Source organism: Myxocyprinus asiaticus, chromosome 43 (genome assembly GCF_019703515.2).
Source record: "Myxocyprinus asiaticus isolate MX2 ecotype Aquarium Trade chromosome 43, UBuf_Myxa_2, whole genome shotgun sequence".
NCBI lineage: Eukaryota > Metazoa > Chordata > Actinopteri > Cypriniformes > Catostomidae > Myxocyprinus > Myxocyprinus asiaticus.
In genome coordinates, this window is record NC_059386.1 from 26,210,365 (window position 1) to 26,228,521 (window position 18,157).

The 18,157-nt window shown below is 37.0% G+C and overlaps 1 protein-coding gene across 5 annotated transcripts in view; it reads left to right on the forward strand.

Annotated features, from left to right (window-relative positions):
- The first annotated feature begins 795 nt into the window (after positions 1-795).
- Positions 796-18,157, forward strand: part of LOC127433501 (protein furry homolog) — a 94,695-nt gene continuing 77,333 nt past the window's right edge. For 4 of the 5 annotated variants that reach the window (XM_051685460.1, XM_051685462.1, XM_051685464.1 and 1 more), the window contains exon 1: positions 796-1,252. In XM_051685460.1, coding sequence (XP_051541420.1) covers positions 1,060-1,252 — 193 coding nt within the window. In that variant the 5' untranslated portion in view covers positions 796-1,059. Of the gene's footprint in view, positions 1,253-14,973; positions 15,124-18,157 lie in introns of those variants that run through there. The other variant, XM_051685465.1, reaches the window with a different exon arrangement.

The following is an 18,157-nucleotide window of genomic DNA, read 5'->3' on the forward strand; positions in this document are numbered from 1 at the left end:
TTGGGAAGAGACATTGGCCCTATTTGGATCTGTATCAAAATGTTGTTTATTGAAGAAAAGGCCAGTGCTGTGTTCTCTTGAGGGAGTGGTCAGTCTGTCTGTTACTTTTTCCTCCTCCTCACCCTCTTTTTCATCAGTTCACGGGCACTTTTAGCCACATGGCTGACAGGGCCAAGCAAAAGAGAGAGACTCTGAAAATAAGGTTGTTGTTCCATGTTGGCCTTCAAAAAGGTTACTCCATAAAACCAGCAACGCCTGTTGGTCAGTGAACAGTGAGGCTGTTTGTTAGCTTAATGTTATTAAAAGGTGGTCCAAATAAACACCCTCACCCAAGGACTCCAGAAACTCCACAAAACTTTAAATCGTGCCATTGACAAGTAACAGTTTATAAAAGCATATTACTGTGAAAAGGGTAATGGAAATTTATTCTGCTGTTGATTTACATAATGTGTAAGATGTGTTTGTTTTGTGAACACATTGCACTTAATCAAACTCATGGGACATGTACTGGGTGCTGGGGACACATAGCAGCATCTTCTTGGCAAGCAGGAGTCTGTCTAAATCAAACTAGTTCATACAAACCAGAATAATTGAGACAGGTCATTTTGGCAGGTTGTTCTCTTTCCCCTCAAGCTGATTTCCTGTAAAATAAACACTCCACACAGCAGCAGCACTCTTCACTTGTCTCTCCTCCTCTACTTCCAAAATCTCCTCCCTTCCCCTCTCACTCCCTCAAAAGAGGTGTGCCTGTCTTGAGTAATCTAACACCTGCCCCATTCAGGGTTGTTACACGAACTGGCTAAACAGCCTGGACCTGTGAGAGCAGACAGAAAGCATTGATACACTTCCCTCTCTGAGTCAGAGTTGAGCTTTCATACTTTTTTACTTCATACTATAGCTCTCATACAGAGTAAAGAGGGAGGGAAATACACAAAAAGAAACAAATAGAAGAGACAGAATTAAAAGATAGAGCTCCAAGGAGCTACTCTGGAAATCTGTATCAATGCTGATCCGTAGCAGGTGAAAGCGGACCCTCTCTTTGTTGGCTGTTTGTCGGATATGTCCGTAGAGGATGTCGGCAGCACTGGAGACATGGTGGATGGTAAGACAGACCCTGGCGACACTCAGAACCAGGATGGGATTGTTTTGGTCCAGATGGCTAGTCTTTCCATGCATATGTTCGCTCCAGCAGACTTTAAAGGGAAATTCAGGAAGATTCAACCAAGAAAAAGACCCACCATCATCAAAGAAGGTACTGCTTTTGTAGTCTTTTATCTGTAAGCTGCTTTAATGTCTTGATTTGCCCTGCCTTTTTAATTTGTTATGTGAGTCACCTTTTGAAATTGGAGATTTAATATGATTTTTCCCCTTTAATGTCCTACCAAGAGGTATACATCAAACTTGTGTTTCTTGTATTTTTTCTTTAGTATTTGCTGTGAATGTTCAGTCATTTGGTAGCCTACAATTTGTATTAGTGGTACAGCTCATCACAAGAAATTTTGATGTTATTGTGCAGTGACTGTGTTTCAAGAAATTCTGGTAGCCTTGAGGTAAAGATCAATGATGCATGGCTTTTGAAACACCTGCTTTTGGTTGGCAGTTAAGTATCACACCTGACTGCCTTTGAGTACAGTGAAAGCAGGGGTAGGCAATATATGACACGCGGGGTAATCACTGGCACGCGACAGCTCGAGAGGGAATCTATAGTATTTTATTTATATGAAGTCCCTCACACCTGCATGCCAATCTGTCTCTTGATGTACCCTGCTGAAAACCTGATTGTGTTGTGTTTTGGGTGCTGGTTCCCCAGCATGGAATGCTGGTGTACTGGTGTTCCCACCAGGCTTTTAACTATCTTAACCAGCTTCATCAGAATGACCATGTTGGTCAACAAGCTTCACCAGCAAGGTCAAGCTGGTGAAAAGAATGGCTATGCTGGTCCACCAGCTAGACCAGCATGGGAATTGCATGCTGTTTAAGCTGGTCTTTTCAGCAGGGTAATCCTTATTCATAATCATGCAGAGTGTTTTATGTGGCTAAGAACTGAATGGAAAGCTAGTAAGCACTATTACATTGTGTCAAGACTGCACTATTCAGAGGATGAGCACTGCTTGTGCAGACCATTCATGCATGACAAGCCGCTGATACCAGAGTGCAGATCAATTCATGTTTATGCACAGTGATTAACAAGAAAAAATAAGAACTTCAACTTCATGTCAAAAAAGGTTGTCGACCCCTGATGTACAGAATGTTTTTCCTGAAACTTATTTTCAAAAAACTGTGGCAGAATAATAGATTCACCCTAATATTGTTCCAAACCCACATAACTTTTTTCTGTGGATCAAAAAAGGGTTTTTTAGTAGAACATTAGTCTTAGTCACCATTTCATTGGCATATGGATTTGGAACAACATATTGTAAGGGTGAGTAAATAATGACAGAATTTTCTTTTTTGGGTGAAATATCCCTATAAATGTCTGTAAGGCATGATAGTTAAATTAACTTAGTAGACGTTTCGTCTCTTGTTGTTAGTTTATATTCTCAGTTGATCACAGTTTGGCAGTTAGCTTTAAAGTGATATGTTTGGAGCAGCTCACCAGATTAAACCATGAAAGCGTTTCTGTGTGGTGGGAGTGCATGGGTGTGAGCCCAGCTGCTGTGGAGATGCACCCAGGACAGCTGGGATCAGCTGTGTCAAATGAGAGAACTTTGCAGTAGCAGCCCCTCAGAGATCCAGACACTCCTCATCTCAAAACACAGCAAACAGCATATTCCCATAGTTCTTCAGAGCAAACACACTTAATTCATTTTTCACTCACTACAGTACTTTCACCCCTTTCCCTGTTTTAATGCTGGCTGTGTTTGCCAAGCTTTGTGTTAGGTGCTTTGTCAAAAGCAGGACAATTTTATGGCTCTTTGACTACTAAGCAAGCAGCTGCTTTCATATGCTAAGAGTAACATCTAATTTAATAAGCATTTTAAAGACACAAACAATTTACTCAATAAGAATATTTCATCTGCCTCATTGCTGTCACCAATGAGTTGCATAATCTCATAATATCTTGAATAATAATAAATTATTTGGTAATGTATATCCCAAAATAATTATCAGTTCACCTCTGTTTCACATTTATTTGGATGTGACAGGATGTTGGTGATTCTAGGCCAGCTCTCTTACATATATACACTACTGGTTAAAAGTTTTGAAACACTTGACCGAAATGTTTCTCATGATCTTAAAAATCTTTTGATCTGAAGGTGTAAGCTTAAATGTTTGAAATTAGTTGTGCAGACAAAAATATAATTGTGCCACCATATTAATTTATTTCATTATAAATCTAAAATTTAATTAAAAAAAAAACCCTAAAAAAAAAAAATTGAAATTGATGACTTGGACCAAATAATAAAGAAAAGCAGCCAATAAGTGCTCAACATAGATGAGAACTCCTTCAATACTGTTTAAAAAGCATCCCAGGGTGATACCTCAAGAAGTTGGTTGAGAAAATGTCAAGAGTACATTTCTGAAAATTCTAGGCAAAGGGTGAGTACTTTGAAGATGCTAAAATATAACACAGTTTTGATTTATTTTGGATTTTGTTTAGTCACAATATAATTCCCATAGTTCCATTTATGTTATTCCATAGTTTAAATGACTTTACTATTATTCTAAAATGTGAAGAAGAAAAAAATAGTAATTATAATAAAGAATGAGTGTTTCAAAACTTTTGACCGGTAGTGTAGCTATACATTGCACTAAGTACATGCTCTGTCAATCAAGCTGTCATACACAACAAGCTGCTCCATCTAGAGCCAAAACTGTTCATTTGTGAAGTTGTGCGAACACAGTGCATTGTAATCTACACCCTTCAGTTCTAGAACCAACAAGATTGTCTAGCACTATTAGGATACGTTCACACAGGATGCGTTTTTGTGCTAGGCAAACATATTTGAACAATGCACCGGGTGTCGCTGATTTTTTCAGAGTTTCAGAAAGGAGCGTCATATTTTAAGATGCCATATCAAGTTAAAAGAACTTTAACTTTTAAAAACACTTCTCGAGTAGGGCCTGGGTAGCTCAGCGAGTATTGATGCTGACTACCACCCCTGGAGTCGCGAGTTAGAATCCAGGGCGTGCTGAGTGACTCCAGCCAGGTCTCCTAAGCAAACAAATTGGCCCGGTTGCTAGGGAGGGAAGAGTCACATGGGGCAACCTCCTCGTGGTCGCTGTAATGTGATTCTCGCTCTCAGTGGGGCGCGTGATGAGTTGTGCGTGGATGCCGCGGAAAATAGCGTGAAGCCTCCACATGCACTGTCTCCGCGGTAATGCGCTCAACAAGCCACGTGATAAAATGCGCGGATATACGGTCTCAGACACTGAGGCAACTGAGATTCGTCCTTTTGCACCCCGGATTGAGGCGAGTCACTACACCACCATGAGGACTTAGAGCACATTGGGAATTGGGTGTTCCAAATTGGGGAGAAAAGGGGAAAATATTTTTTACAAAAAAAACACTTCTCGAGACACCCAAGTCATGTTCCATTTGTTGCACTGTCACTTTTTTAATGCAAGAACACATGTGAATGGTCTGAATAGCCCATTACCTGTAAAATCGTAAAAGCATTTTTTAAATTGGCCCCATGCTAATTCTTTTGATGAATTTCTTTCTTTTGATGTAGGAATGGGGAGGGCAAAAGAAAGTAAAAGACAAAGAAAAAAAATAAAATTTCAGAAAAGACAAAGAGGGGAGAGGAGAACATTTGGCAACTTGCCAGCCACTGTTAACTAAAATTAAATCCAACTGCTTTCACTTGCAAAGTATTTACTTTAATCTTTTCAGAACTCTCTGTTGTAAGTGAACATCTGGTAGATAAGCATCACATTCCTTTACTGATGTATATCGGCCATTAACGCAACATGCCGCTGTTTTTTCCATTCCCAGAATATGTTTTGTAAACAAGGTTCTTTTGTTGAATGCTACCAATCATACGTGTCACGATAAAGTATGTAGCAAAAGTGTAAATACCACTATACTATGGTAGAAAATAGAGGTACAACATTTCTGTGCCGATACCGATTATTTAGAACAACATCTGCCGATACCGATAGTTTGGATGTTCTGCGTTTTTATGTTACCTTGTTTCAAATCACTGACAAAACTTTGAAAGAAATTTAAATTATAACTTTATTTTCTGTGTCTCTACATCAGTGGCAGTTGCTTTAAGACTACACAGGAAGCATGGCTTCCCTTAAAATTTCATTAAAATTGCACAATGACATGTTTATCATGTTGCATATAACCAGAGGTGGGTAGAGTAGCCAAAAACTGTCCTCAAGTAAAAGTACAATTACTTTAAAAAAATAATTATTCAAGTAGAAGTAAAAGTGTTAACATAAATAATTACTTGAGTAAGAGTAAGAAAGTATCCAATTAAAAGAGTACTCAAGTAGTGAGTAAATCGTTACTTTCACAAATTCCACACAAATTCCTACATTCCATTACATAATACACATTTAACATGTATTACAGAGTTATTATTATTATTATTAATGGAAATTCTGTCATCATGCACCATCATGTTGTTCCAAACCAGTATGACTTTCTGTCTTCCATGCAACACAGTAAGGAGATTTTAGACAAAATGTTAGCCTTGGTCACCATTTAGTTTCAGTGAATGTGTTTTTTTTTTTTTCCTTTATATTTTGAAAGTGAATGGTGACTGAGACTGTCAGTCCCTAACGTTCTTTCTAACATATTTTGGGTTCCACAGAATACAGAAGGTCACTCAGGTTTGGAACAATATGAGGGTAGGAAAATGATGATGGAATATTAAATTATGGCTGAGCTATCACTTTAAAGGGGTAGTTCACCCAAAAATGAAAATTCTCTCATCATTTACTCACCCTCATGCCATCCCAGATGTGTATGACTTCCTTTCTTATGCAGAACACAAATTAAGATTGTTAGAAGAATATTTCAGCTCTGTAGGTCAGTACAATGCAAGTGAATGGGTGCCAAATTTTGTTATGCTCCAAAAAGCAAATGCAGGCACCATAAAAGTAATCCATACAACTCCAGTGGTTAAATCTATACCTTTAGAAGTGATATGATAGGTGTGGGTGAGAAACAGATAAATATTTAAGTCATTTTTTGCTAGACATTCTTCTCCCAGCCCAGCAGGGGGCGATATGCAAAGAAGAATGTGAATCACCAAAAACACAAGAAGAGGAATGTGAAAAGTTATTTGTTTCTCATCCACACCTAATATATTGCTTCTGAAGATATGGATTTAACCACTGGAGTTTTATGGATTACTTTTATGCTGACTTAAGTGATGTTTTTGAGCTCTAAGATGTTGGCACCCATTCACTTGTATTGTATGGACCAAAAGAGCTGAAATATTCTTCTAAAAATCTTCATTTGTGTTCTGCAGAAGAAAGGAAGTCATACACATCTGGCATGAGGGTGAGTAAGTGATGAGATAATTAATGGCTACTTTCGGTATTTCATAGCTTTTATTTGTTAGCTCAGTGTAGTTAGAGTTTTCAGTGTAGAAAGAATTTAGATCATTAGTTCCCTAAACGCAGAGTACGCGCATGTGTAGGGCACCACGCGCAGAAATGCTGTCTGTGTAAATACTGCTTATGACATGCAGGAAGTGGGACAAAGCACACTGATATATTGCTGCAGATTTAAAAACTTAAAAACTGATGTCACAAGAGCCCATATTTACAGAATCACCCTGAAAATGACCATCACCATGTCACAGAAAAGCCAGCTTTATCATTAGAGCCAAAACTTGCATCAGCGTGCTGCCTTATGTTGGAGCTGCAATTATAATCTTGAAATATCTGCTTGTCTTGGTGTTAAATGAAGGCATTGCATGACGAAACTATAATTTTTTTTTTACTGTGCAGCGCGAAGAAAGTGTTTCACTTAGTTTGAAGAGCTTGATGCTGCAGCAGTGATAGACTCCTCTTGAGTGGCAGTCTGTGTCAGCGTGCGCAGCTGTGTGAACGTCCGCTGTCGTGAAAGTTCTATTCAGTAATCTCTCAATAAATTACACATTAATTAAAATTAAACCCAGTAATGTAACTACAGGAACGCCACCCATTTTAACGAAGTAAAAGTACAAAAATTTCATTCTAAATTTACTTGAGTGAAAGTAAAAAGTACCCACTTTTAAACCTACTCTAAAAGTCCATTTTGTTCCAAAAAAGTTACTCAAGTAAATGTAACGGAGTAAAAGTAGCATGTTACTACCAACCTCTGCATATAAACGCTCTATAATTCAGATAATTATTGTCCCATCTCAATATTTAGTGTAACAAAATTGTACAATAGCATACAACGCTTTCGTGATGTTCGTTCCATTGATGTCCTGCATGATTATGTCCGTCCAAAGTCTTTCTAGCAAGTTGGTCCACTGTCAACCATCTTTGGATTGCTCTCAGGAGGCTATTTCATGCCAGTGCAGCTCCTATCTACTTGAATGGGGAAAGACCGAAATCTCAAAACGGTTGGTCAAGATTATGATCAAAGAACATATTTCAAATCAACAATAACATTTCATAATATTGGAATCATAAATTGTGCTTCTTTACTAGAGGTGTGAATCTTCACTGCCCTCACGATTCGATTCGAATACGATTCAAAGGATAACGATTCGATTATAAAACGATTTTCGATGCATCTTGTCCTTCAATTTTTTTCTTTTTTCAGTTTCTTCAAAATTAATTTTTTACTCTATTTTTTCCCTTTCATCTTTTTATTTAACAGCTGTTTTAAAAAATCAGAAGGAGTCACATTACATAAACTGGCCTTCTACATTCAATATGAGCTGTGAACAAAACATGGAACATCCACAAGATTAAATAAATGGTTCTACAGTTTAAAAGAGTATCTCAGTTTTTCAGTTTCTTCCTGTAGAAGCTTATATTAAATCTCTTAAAAGCACAAGAAAAAAAATATTGGTTCTCCATCAAAACACACTGAATACTATTCTTCAACTGATTATATTATTTATTATTATTATTATTATTATTATTTTGTTTTTGTTTAAGCATTGTAAATCATTTAATAGTATTTAATTATTATTTAAAATTAATCTATGCCATGCTATTCATTTTAATTTTTAACCATAACTGGAAGTTGCTGGTCCAGGATGAGAGATATATCTGCTTCTATGAGAGTGCAGCTGTCAGCTGCTCCTCTCCTCACCTGCACAGGTGATAGTAAAGCGGTTTAAATAACGCAGTTGTTGCTTCAGAAATGTATCAAGCGTCTCGTATGCACTGTTCCATCTGTTTACTCTGCGAGTAGAAGATCGCATGGCCCTGTCACAAAAGCTACGATGGATTTCAAACCTTTATCATCAGGTGTGCGCACTGTCCTGACAAGCGAGTAGAGCCGGCAATAAAGCAAAAGCCAATGAAATGGAGAGCGTAAGAGTAAAGAGAGGCATCGATAAAAAAAAAAAGAATTAAATGAAAACATCAACAACATCTCCCGAACTGCTGCCTCGTCATTATTTTTTTCTGTGTTTTCCCCCGTTGTGTGCAAATCAGTGCAATAATGGGTGCGAGCTCATCTTTCATGTTGTTTGTTGCCTTGTTATCACGAATAAACGTTCCTGTTGCTATGTGCGTTGGGTTGTGAAAGAATTTTGGGATTGTAGATTCATTCGGGCACAAATGGTCATGTGTTTGATACAGCTGGTCTGCAAACAGTCGTGTTTGTGCACTTGACTTTAGTGTATGCACTTAACATCTAGTGTATACATCTGTCTTTGGTGCGTGCCACTGCTCTGCCCTGATTTAAACTGAACTCAGAATCTATTCTGATTCTTTTGAGAATGAATCACGATGCATCGCTGAAATGATTTTTTCCCCCACCTCTTTTCTTTACCTCATATTATGCTAAAACACGCAATTTTCTCAGCTTGTATAGCTAATGCACATGCACGTTAGTGAGTTTATTGACAGGCGATGTCTGTGTCTAAAAGGTGATTGGCTGTTTTACCTGTAAGGCAGGACTTCCTTTCTGCATCCATTGACTGTTGGGCGCTAGAGCTTCTTGGTTGGGCATTCCAGTTTCTCCAATTCATTTAAATAGAAGTGTCTCGTCTCTGCTAAATAATCTCTGGTCTGTCGGAGCTTTTGGACATACAGCCCATAGAGACCATAGAGTCCAAGGCAGAGGCGTGTCCCATTGTATTCATTGGAGCAAAAGAAAAATGTTCATTGGACGAGGCTCTAAATGCGTAATTTTGGGTCCCGACCGGACACTGTGTCTCTGGGGGTCTGTGGGAGCTTCATGAGTGCTATTTGCATGAGGGAAATGATCTGATTGTTGATTGGACAGTGGGCTTTCAATCAATGTATTTCTATCCCGCCTGGAAGCCTAGCTTCTCTGTCTGATGACTGGTTGAGCTCTCAAACTGGCTGAACCATGTAACAAATGGCCAATCATTGAAACAGTGATGTGCGTGAGTGACAGCATTTCGGATGACGGCAGTACAGAAGAAATTGTTTGCGGTTTATTTAAAACAATTAATTTAGTGATTATAAATCATCACTTTTACCATTGGCAAATGTATATGTTGTAAATAAAATTGTAAATATAAGGTTCTGTATTTTTGGTATTTTATTTTCTTTCAGTTAGCTCACTAGTTAATATATATATATATATATATATATATATATATATATATATATATATATATTTTTTTTTTTTTTTTTTTTTTTTTGTGAGTTGGCCAAAGCTGCTTTCGGGAGTAAAATGGCAGACACTGCTAATTTTGTTGTCAATTTTGGAGAAATCAATCAAATCAAAATGGACCATTTCATTAAAAAAAATAAAAATAAAATACAAATAGGAGAACAGACTTCACTTTTAAATTGCCTTAACTAGACCAACAAAAAACAACAACAGAGAATAATAAAATAAATAATAATATTAAAAATGAAAAATATGCAAGTTCACTTTTTTTTCTTACCGACATCTGTGCTTCCCCTCTTTTGAAAACCACCAGCTGCCACTGCTCTACATGTATTCCATGTTTCAAAGTACCTGGTCTCAATTATAAAAAAAATACTGAAACAAAAAGTACAATATTAACTGACATTAATATTCTGAACTCAATATTATTATCTGAATGATTAAGCTTTTCCCTTTTTAGCTGAAGCAGCCTCCGCTTTAGTTTTAACAAACTCGTCTTATTACTTGCTTTAAGGTGAGTAATCACATTAGTTCCACCTCCTGAAATTCTACCAGTGCAAATCTTACTAATCGCAAGTCTGCTGTCATTGTCACCCAGTTTAAAGTAATTTCACACATGAAACATTTTCTTTCACACACAGCACGAGTGATCCAACACATTTTTACACCCTCTTTTGACAGAAAATAATTGTTTTTAAACAATCAGACGAACTCCAATAGTGTGTAAATAATTTCTTTAATTGGCTGATACTGATGTTTGTCCGATACGTTCATGCATCTCTAGTAGAAAATCCGGACCAGGATTTCCAGGTTTCTCTCCAGGTCTCTCTCAGGTTCATTTCCAACTAAGGTTGGGGTATGCGAAAAGAATTGGTGTTTGCTTTGTTTAACCTGTAAAACAGAATGTATAACTTAAAATAAAAATAATAGTGATTAAGGCTGGGTAAATAATAGATGATCCGATTAATTGCGATCTTCATTTCTTAAAATCCCAAGATCAATCTTTTAATATGCAAAGTTAAGCACTGAAATCTTTTCACTGCGTGTTGAGGGTAAAAGTTTGGTTTGACTAATTTCTCTTAATGCGTGTCCAAAGATGAGATCCATGCAATCCATTTGTCATTTATAATATCTCTTTTAATACACTGAAAAAATTATTTTCAAGACAAGTATTTTTGTCTTGTTTTCCAGTAAAATTTTCTAAACGTTCTTAAAACGTGATTTATTTACTTGACAAGCAAACTGGCTTAAAAAAAAGATTTTAAGTCTTGTTAGTGTGTAATATAGCTGTTTGTGCATGTAAAAGGTCTGCAAAGTTACAAAGCACAAAGTCCACGCAAAAGGGAGTTATTCTCTCCCACAGATAACACTGCTCAAAAACTACAAGAAACGGCTGGATTGTAGTCCAGCCATTTCTTCCGTAAAGTATCTACATCACTATGTAACACATTTGCATAATGCCCACCAAAGGGCTACTTTGGCCCACCCTCAAACAAATGTAGTTATAGCCGGGATGAGTTGGGTTAGTGTTGTCGCGAAGACACAGTTTTCTTAGCTGTGAAAGCAAAACATCTTTGTTTGGACTTCCAAAGGCAGACAAATTGAAGAATCAGTGGTTAAAATGTATTTTTACCAATACTCCTCAGCAGTACAACCACAGCCAATGCTGGATTTTCAAGACGGTTACTCCTGAAATATGGTGCAGTTCCCACTTTGTTGGGATAATCTAGCGCTTCAGAATCACTTACTGATGGTGCTGTGGGGATACTTACAGCAAAAAACACTGGTCTAGAGAACAGATTCCCAATTGGTCTTGTACTTTGATTCCCTTCATTTGAAATCACATACTGGCTACGTTTACATGCACCCTTAAACGCAGTTATAATGCTATTAAGGTAATACTGCGATTAAACTGTAGCTCATGTAAACAGAATATTGCGATTATGATATTGCAATTATGCTCATAATCAGAGTAATGATAATCGCAGTAAAGGTATGTGGAGGACTCCTATTATAATCGCTTTAATACTGGCATGATATAGCTATAATCACATTTCTTCCACTCTGACCAAAGTACACCTGCGTCAGGGCTACAGACGGATGATGTTCCACTCAAGCACAGATTCAAAAATATTGCGAAAAAGAAGCACTTACTTTTCAGCTTCATTTAAAACGGCAGTTCCGTGCACTGTTTTCTAGAAGTGGTGCTCCACCATCTACAGACCCACGGCAAAAGAAAACATATTTTCCAAAGTTGTGAATGTCTGTTTGCAGTCTGAATTGAATGTTAGACCATATGCTGCAAAATAAAGGGAAGGAAACCCATCTTTGAAATGAGTTTGTCCTCGTGAGGGAAATACAACAACATCCATCGCGTGTTTTCCAATTCACACACAAATGATGACTCTTCTGAACCGATTCTTTTTAGTGAATCAAAACAGACAGCGCATCCAGTGTAGTTGAAAATGACTCTTATGAAGTAGTTCATTTAATAAATCGATCAAAAAGACTGACTAATTTTCCTTATGCCAAGCTGTATTTAAAGAGACATATTTGCAACAAGTTGTTTTTTTGTAATAAATATTCATTTATAAAAAAGCAATACAACATCACATTTCTCAGCAAATAATCAGAGTAATGGCAAGTAGCATGTAAATGGGATTGAAGTGGTTGGGTCCCACAACTCCCTCTCTCTCGCGACATCCGCCACTCCATTCTCCCCTGTCGACATACGCGGGAGGAGCGTATCTAAGTGCATTCAGCAAAAGACGCTGTTATAAATATGGAGATGGTGCGCAACCTCAAAAGCCGTCTGTGTTGTGCATATTCATAGAAAAAAGTCCTGTCAACCTGTTATGCCACAGTCGCTTTAAGCTTGCTCACTGGGGGCCTAAATATAAATATAATTATTTTCTATTATTTATTTAGAAATTTACAATCATGTTTTTTGTTTTGTTTTCTGCACTATTATGACTAAAAGGCATTACTATATTACAGCTTTTTCTGTTGAAGCATAATTTTCTGTAAAGCTGCTTTGAAATGATGTGTGTTGTGAAAAGCGCTATACAAATACAAATTACTTGACTTGAAGCATAGCTTTCAATTGTCATGTGCCGAGGGGCATTATCCAGTGATGACACCACCATCATGGGTACTGTCACGCTCACTCATCATCCTCTCATGCACAGATCAGAGAATACCCCTGGGATCACATGATCTGTGAGTGACAGGCTAGTGTCCAGTCCACCACCTCTTTCCCTGGGCATGTTACGTAGCCTGGAGCCTGTGCTGAGATATGTGTCGCTGCAGCTGCTGCAGAGACATTTTGATACTGCTGATGTTTTGAGCAGAAACATCTGTGACAACTGATTCAAAATCCCTGCTTTATTTAGTGGTTTAGTTAGCTGTCATTTCCAAATATCAAGGTTTCTTACTGCATCGAGGCTGTTGTATGAGAGCATTGTATGTTTGTAAGATTGAATGTTGTATTCTATAGAGACCAAGCACAAGGTTATCATGACCTTAATTTTCTCTAATTTTCATAGTCAGAATTTTGTCTTCAGTTTGAGCCAGTCCAATCCTCCACCGAGAATATTTAGTATTGTTTTTTTTTTTTTATTTAAAGACTCTCATTTGTTTTTCATTAAGCATAGATCATTGACAATCAGTGTCAGATATAAGCTTGTTTATCCACAATTTTCCTGACCAAACATTAGGTTGCGCCTTGATGATTCTGATTGCCGCTGGACTGTTTACTTGTTCCGGTCTCCATAAGAAACAATGTAAAAACTACCAAAACGACTGTCATAACAATTTGAAGTAGTTAATGATATCAACGTAACTAACCTTGGGTAGGGCTCTATGATTTCTGCAATGCGGAAAACATGGACAGAATTGCGGAACCCTGTCATAAAAACGAAATTACCTATAAAATGTGGAATGTCATGGAATTTGACATAATTGGGATAAAATGAATGTATAAATGCACAATTAATTAAATTAAAGTAGTGATATCTCCTAGTGTGATGCTTAATCCACAAACGGCTGAGATGTAATAAACAAATATACGGTTTGCATGAGCTGTGTGCTTCAGCAGTAAGTGAATTTGGGGAAAAAATAAAACTGAATTTGAAAAAAATATTTAAAACGAATTTCATTGGGCCCTACAAACTTGGCCTATTGATTCATATTAATATACCTGCTCAAGTTTGGCACTGTCAGTAGATGGTCATTGCAGCACTGTAAAGTATCTACTCAATGGACCCATACACCTTTTTTTTTGTTTTTTTTTGGCAATTTTTACACATATAAGATGCTAAACATCACATTATCCACAAACAATGTGAGTTATACACATCTTTTATAACATCAAAAAGCAGATGTGAGTGAAAGCACTGGAGACCTGGAGAACGAAAACAGGTATCTGTTATAAATCATGGAACAGGAAAAAGGTGGACAGGATGCAACAGTCAGGTACCGGAATTAAAAATCCCCTTCATTTTTATTTTGGTATATGCTTCTGTTGAAGCCAACAGTTCACGCTATTTCATCTTATTTCATTTCATCTTCATTTTTAAATAATCGCCCACTTCCATAACACACTGTGAATGACACAATTGAGTCTCCCTACACCATCAAACTACATATATATTTGTAAATATCAGAATATTATTGTAGTAATCCTAAAATATATTGTTTCTGTACTTATAATCAACAATCTAAAATCAATATTTCAATAAAATCAGGTGTAAAAAAAAATAATATTAACGGTGAGAAATTGTGGGGAAAATTTGCGAATGGTGTGCAAAGGCCTTAGGATGGACGGGTAAAGCTCTTCTTAACTACTAGTTTTTTCATTTCCCTTCATTAGCATAATACAAGGGTGGCGAATGAGAAAATTAAGGTGCGATTGTTCTGTGCTGACCTGGTCGGCCAGTACTGCAGTAAACAAACAAACCCATACCCCTTCCTTATTCCTCCTTAATGTCCTTCTAATGGAGACCGGACAACACAAACAGCAGCTCTCTCTCTCTCGTGCTCTCTCTCTCTCTCTCTTTCATTCTCATTCAGAGAGCCAATCCTCTTAATACAGAGTGAGGGAGAGAGAGAGTTTGAGGGAGGGAGGGGCAGGAGAGCAAAGGCAGAATAAAGAGATGTAGAGGGAGAGAGCAGTTGGCGTTCAGAGCTGACACAGGACACGTAGGGAAAGAGAGTGCTGCAGCGTTATGATGCTGTTGAATAGCCTCTCTCTCTCTCTCTAGTTGTATCTCTCTGCCTGGACTCTCTCATCACTCCATCCCTGTGTCGCTACGGCGAAGCAGCCTGCTTCACAGCCATGGCCAGCCAGCAGGACTCAGGTTTTTTTGAGATCAGCATCAAGTCTCTGCTGAAATCCTGGGGCAGCAGTGAGTACAAACTTAATACCCACGCAATGTTCTACATCCATGTGAACTGCAGCTGCATATGTGTGTGCTGACTCAGTAGGACATTGTGATTCAAAATTGTTTCATTATCATAGATCTGCCGAAGATGGTTTTGTTGTCAGATACTTTCTCCCTCTTTTCATCTCCCCTCTTTGCATCAGAAATCATCCTCTATTGTGTCTTGATTTTACATAGCTGGCATCTTTATTGCTAGTGGCGACTTTTAAACCCCCCCCAAGAGTCTCGATCCATCCATCTCACTTTGGGATGTTAACGTCCTGATGTTATTTCTGTTTTAAATGGGTTAACTGCTTTACTCATATAAAATACTTGCTCAAAGAGGCTCACACGCACTTACTTTGAGGATGTTACGGGTAAATGGATGTTTTCTGATGTGCGTGCTTGTGTTCGGTTTATTAGTGTTTAGCTGGAGAGGTTGAATTATGTAATGACTGCAGACCGAAGAGGCTCGTGACATTACCGGGAGGATTTGTGCTATTGTTTTTCATCACGTGCAGTGTGGAGCAGTGATTGAGCACATCAATACCTCTCTGTGTGCAAACGTTTGTCTGCATGTGTTTATGTGTGTGTGTGTGTGTTTGTGTGTGAATGTGCACCATCTGAAGGTTATTTACTTTTTCGGAAGATATGAAGATGATGATGGTGACGGTCAGAAAGCATCAAATCATTCATCTTTTACAATGTCTTGAGTGTTATTGTTTTTTATGGGTTTAGATAGGGGAGAACGTTTTGTCCAAATGCAGACATTATGTACTTTATGTCCCTGAATATTTTCATGTTTACACAACTAGTCGATAATGATGTTTGCTCTCAACTGTTTTCATTTTCGATTTTTATTTAAATTTATATAAAAAAAATTATTTGAATTTATTTGAATCTAATTTGAATTTGAATATACGACATTACACAGCATCTTTTACATCAATTACAAGATGTTGTGCAATAATGCAAGGATTTCTTTGAATTCTAAATTTAATTTAGTTCATTTTGGTGCTAAATGAATTGTGTCACTGGGGTGGGGAATATTGCCTCACTTAGTTTAAGCTGTATAAACCAGGTCTTAGCACAGTCCCACTAATGACCTCTTCAAATACATGTTAAATCACTATTCTGCAATGTGTGTGTGTGTTTGTGTGGAGGTTTGCTAACCTGCATCATCAGCAGAGTTTAAGCTGTCAGCTGAAGGTGATAAAGATGTGTTTTCCTTGTACAAGGGAAATGTGCTTCTGTCCAGTGGCCATTTATTTGTTCCCATGTGTTTTAAACATGCTGCCGGATCCCTGTAAACTAGAACAGGTGGCATGATAACAGTCTGTTAACTCACTCTAGTAAATCCACTCAATGCTCTTGTCTAACCCCCTGATCTATCTCTTGCATGCTCTCTTCTCCTTTAACCTTTTACTTTCATTCTTTCCATCGATTTGTATGATTTCCAGATGCTGTGCCCCTTGGTCCCTGTTGGTCCAAAACCTATTTATAATAGCTCAACCTGCTCTCTTTTTGTGTCACTGTGTTAAAAAAAGTGAATTTTGCTGTCTCCATTTCAGCTTGCACATTGCACATAAACATGCTCATTATCGAGTCCCTGGTGCAATTGCCATTACTGCATCATACTTTTCTGCCGAGCAATCGCTGGGACCGGATCCGTTAGTCATTATGTAGAAGATGGTGTGTCCTGACTTGCCTAGCACTGATTCATAATGATTTTGTGTATTTGTAGATGCATTTTATTATTATTTTTTTTTTAAATTATTATTATTGCTTTTAGTGCAAAACATTAACAGTGCACATATATACATAATGTATACATTGTGCAATTTGAATATTCTGTACATAAATACACTCACTGAGACATAAGACAAAAAGAAATAGACAAAACAGAAAATAAATAAATAAATAACGTATAAAAAAAAAAGGGAAACGTATAAGTCATGAGACAGGAAAAATCTCATCATAGCACATAAGAAAAAATATACATTTTCTGTTATTAATTACCCTCAAAGACTTGAAAGAGTTTAATTTTAAAGAATTTTTGCTTATGAATGTAATATTTCACTACAAGAATAAGAAAATTAACAGTTGACTCCAAAGCCTTGTTTTTGTTTTCATAGTAGCAAATTATATCTTTAAAAAAAAAAAAAAAAAAAAAAAAGAAAAAGAAAAAAAATGTAATCTTACACAGAAAAAACAGGTAACTGAGACTTTCACTCTCACTTTTACAAAAGGTACATGTATCTCTCACATCACAGTACTTGGATAGAAGTGCATTACATGGGTAGATTTTGTGCAGTATTTTAAAATGAACTTCTTTATTTTATTAGATATACAACAACCATGTTTTCCTCCAATGCATATTATTAATAAGAGAAGTCCAAAAGAATTTCCCTCTTGGGGAAACTGAAGTTCAGGAATGTAATAATTGCAGAATAAACTTATTATTACAGGATTTACTCAACAATGAGACACCTTCCAAAGACAGTTGGGGAAATTGTTTATGGTATATCATAACTTAAAGAAGATTTCATAAAAAAAATTACACCAATTGGAATGGCTTTTATAATGGTGTGGAATTCTTTAAAGGGAACAGGGTGTTGGTAAATCTTCATAAACTCCTCATATGATAACAGATCACCTTTACTATCAAATAAGTCAAGCTAACAAAACTTGCTGGTGAAATTGAGTCAATTTGATAGGTAATTTGGCTATAGAATAGTTACATTTCATTTGAAAAGAGAGGCCATAATTTTTTTTAAAGATATTATTGGGAATAAAATACCATAAAGAGCCATTGCAAAGTAGACATCTTTTCAACCAGTTAACTTTGAATGTGTTGTTAATATCATCAAAATAAAGTATTTTGAGCCCCCCTTCATATTTTTTATTTGCAAGAAATATTTTTTTTAGTTTGTGCAATTTATTTTTCTGATAAAATCAAGGAATACTGTATTATTTTCTTTTGAGATTTTGTTGTCAACATGTAAAGATAAGGACGTCC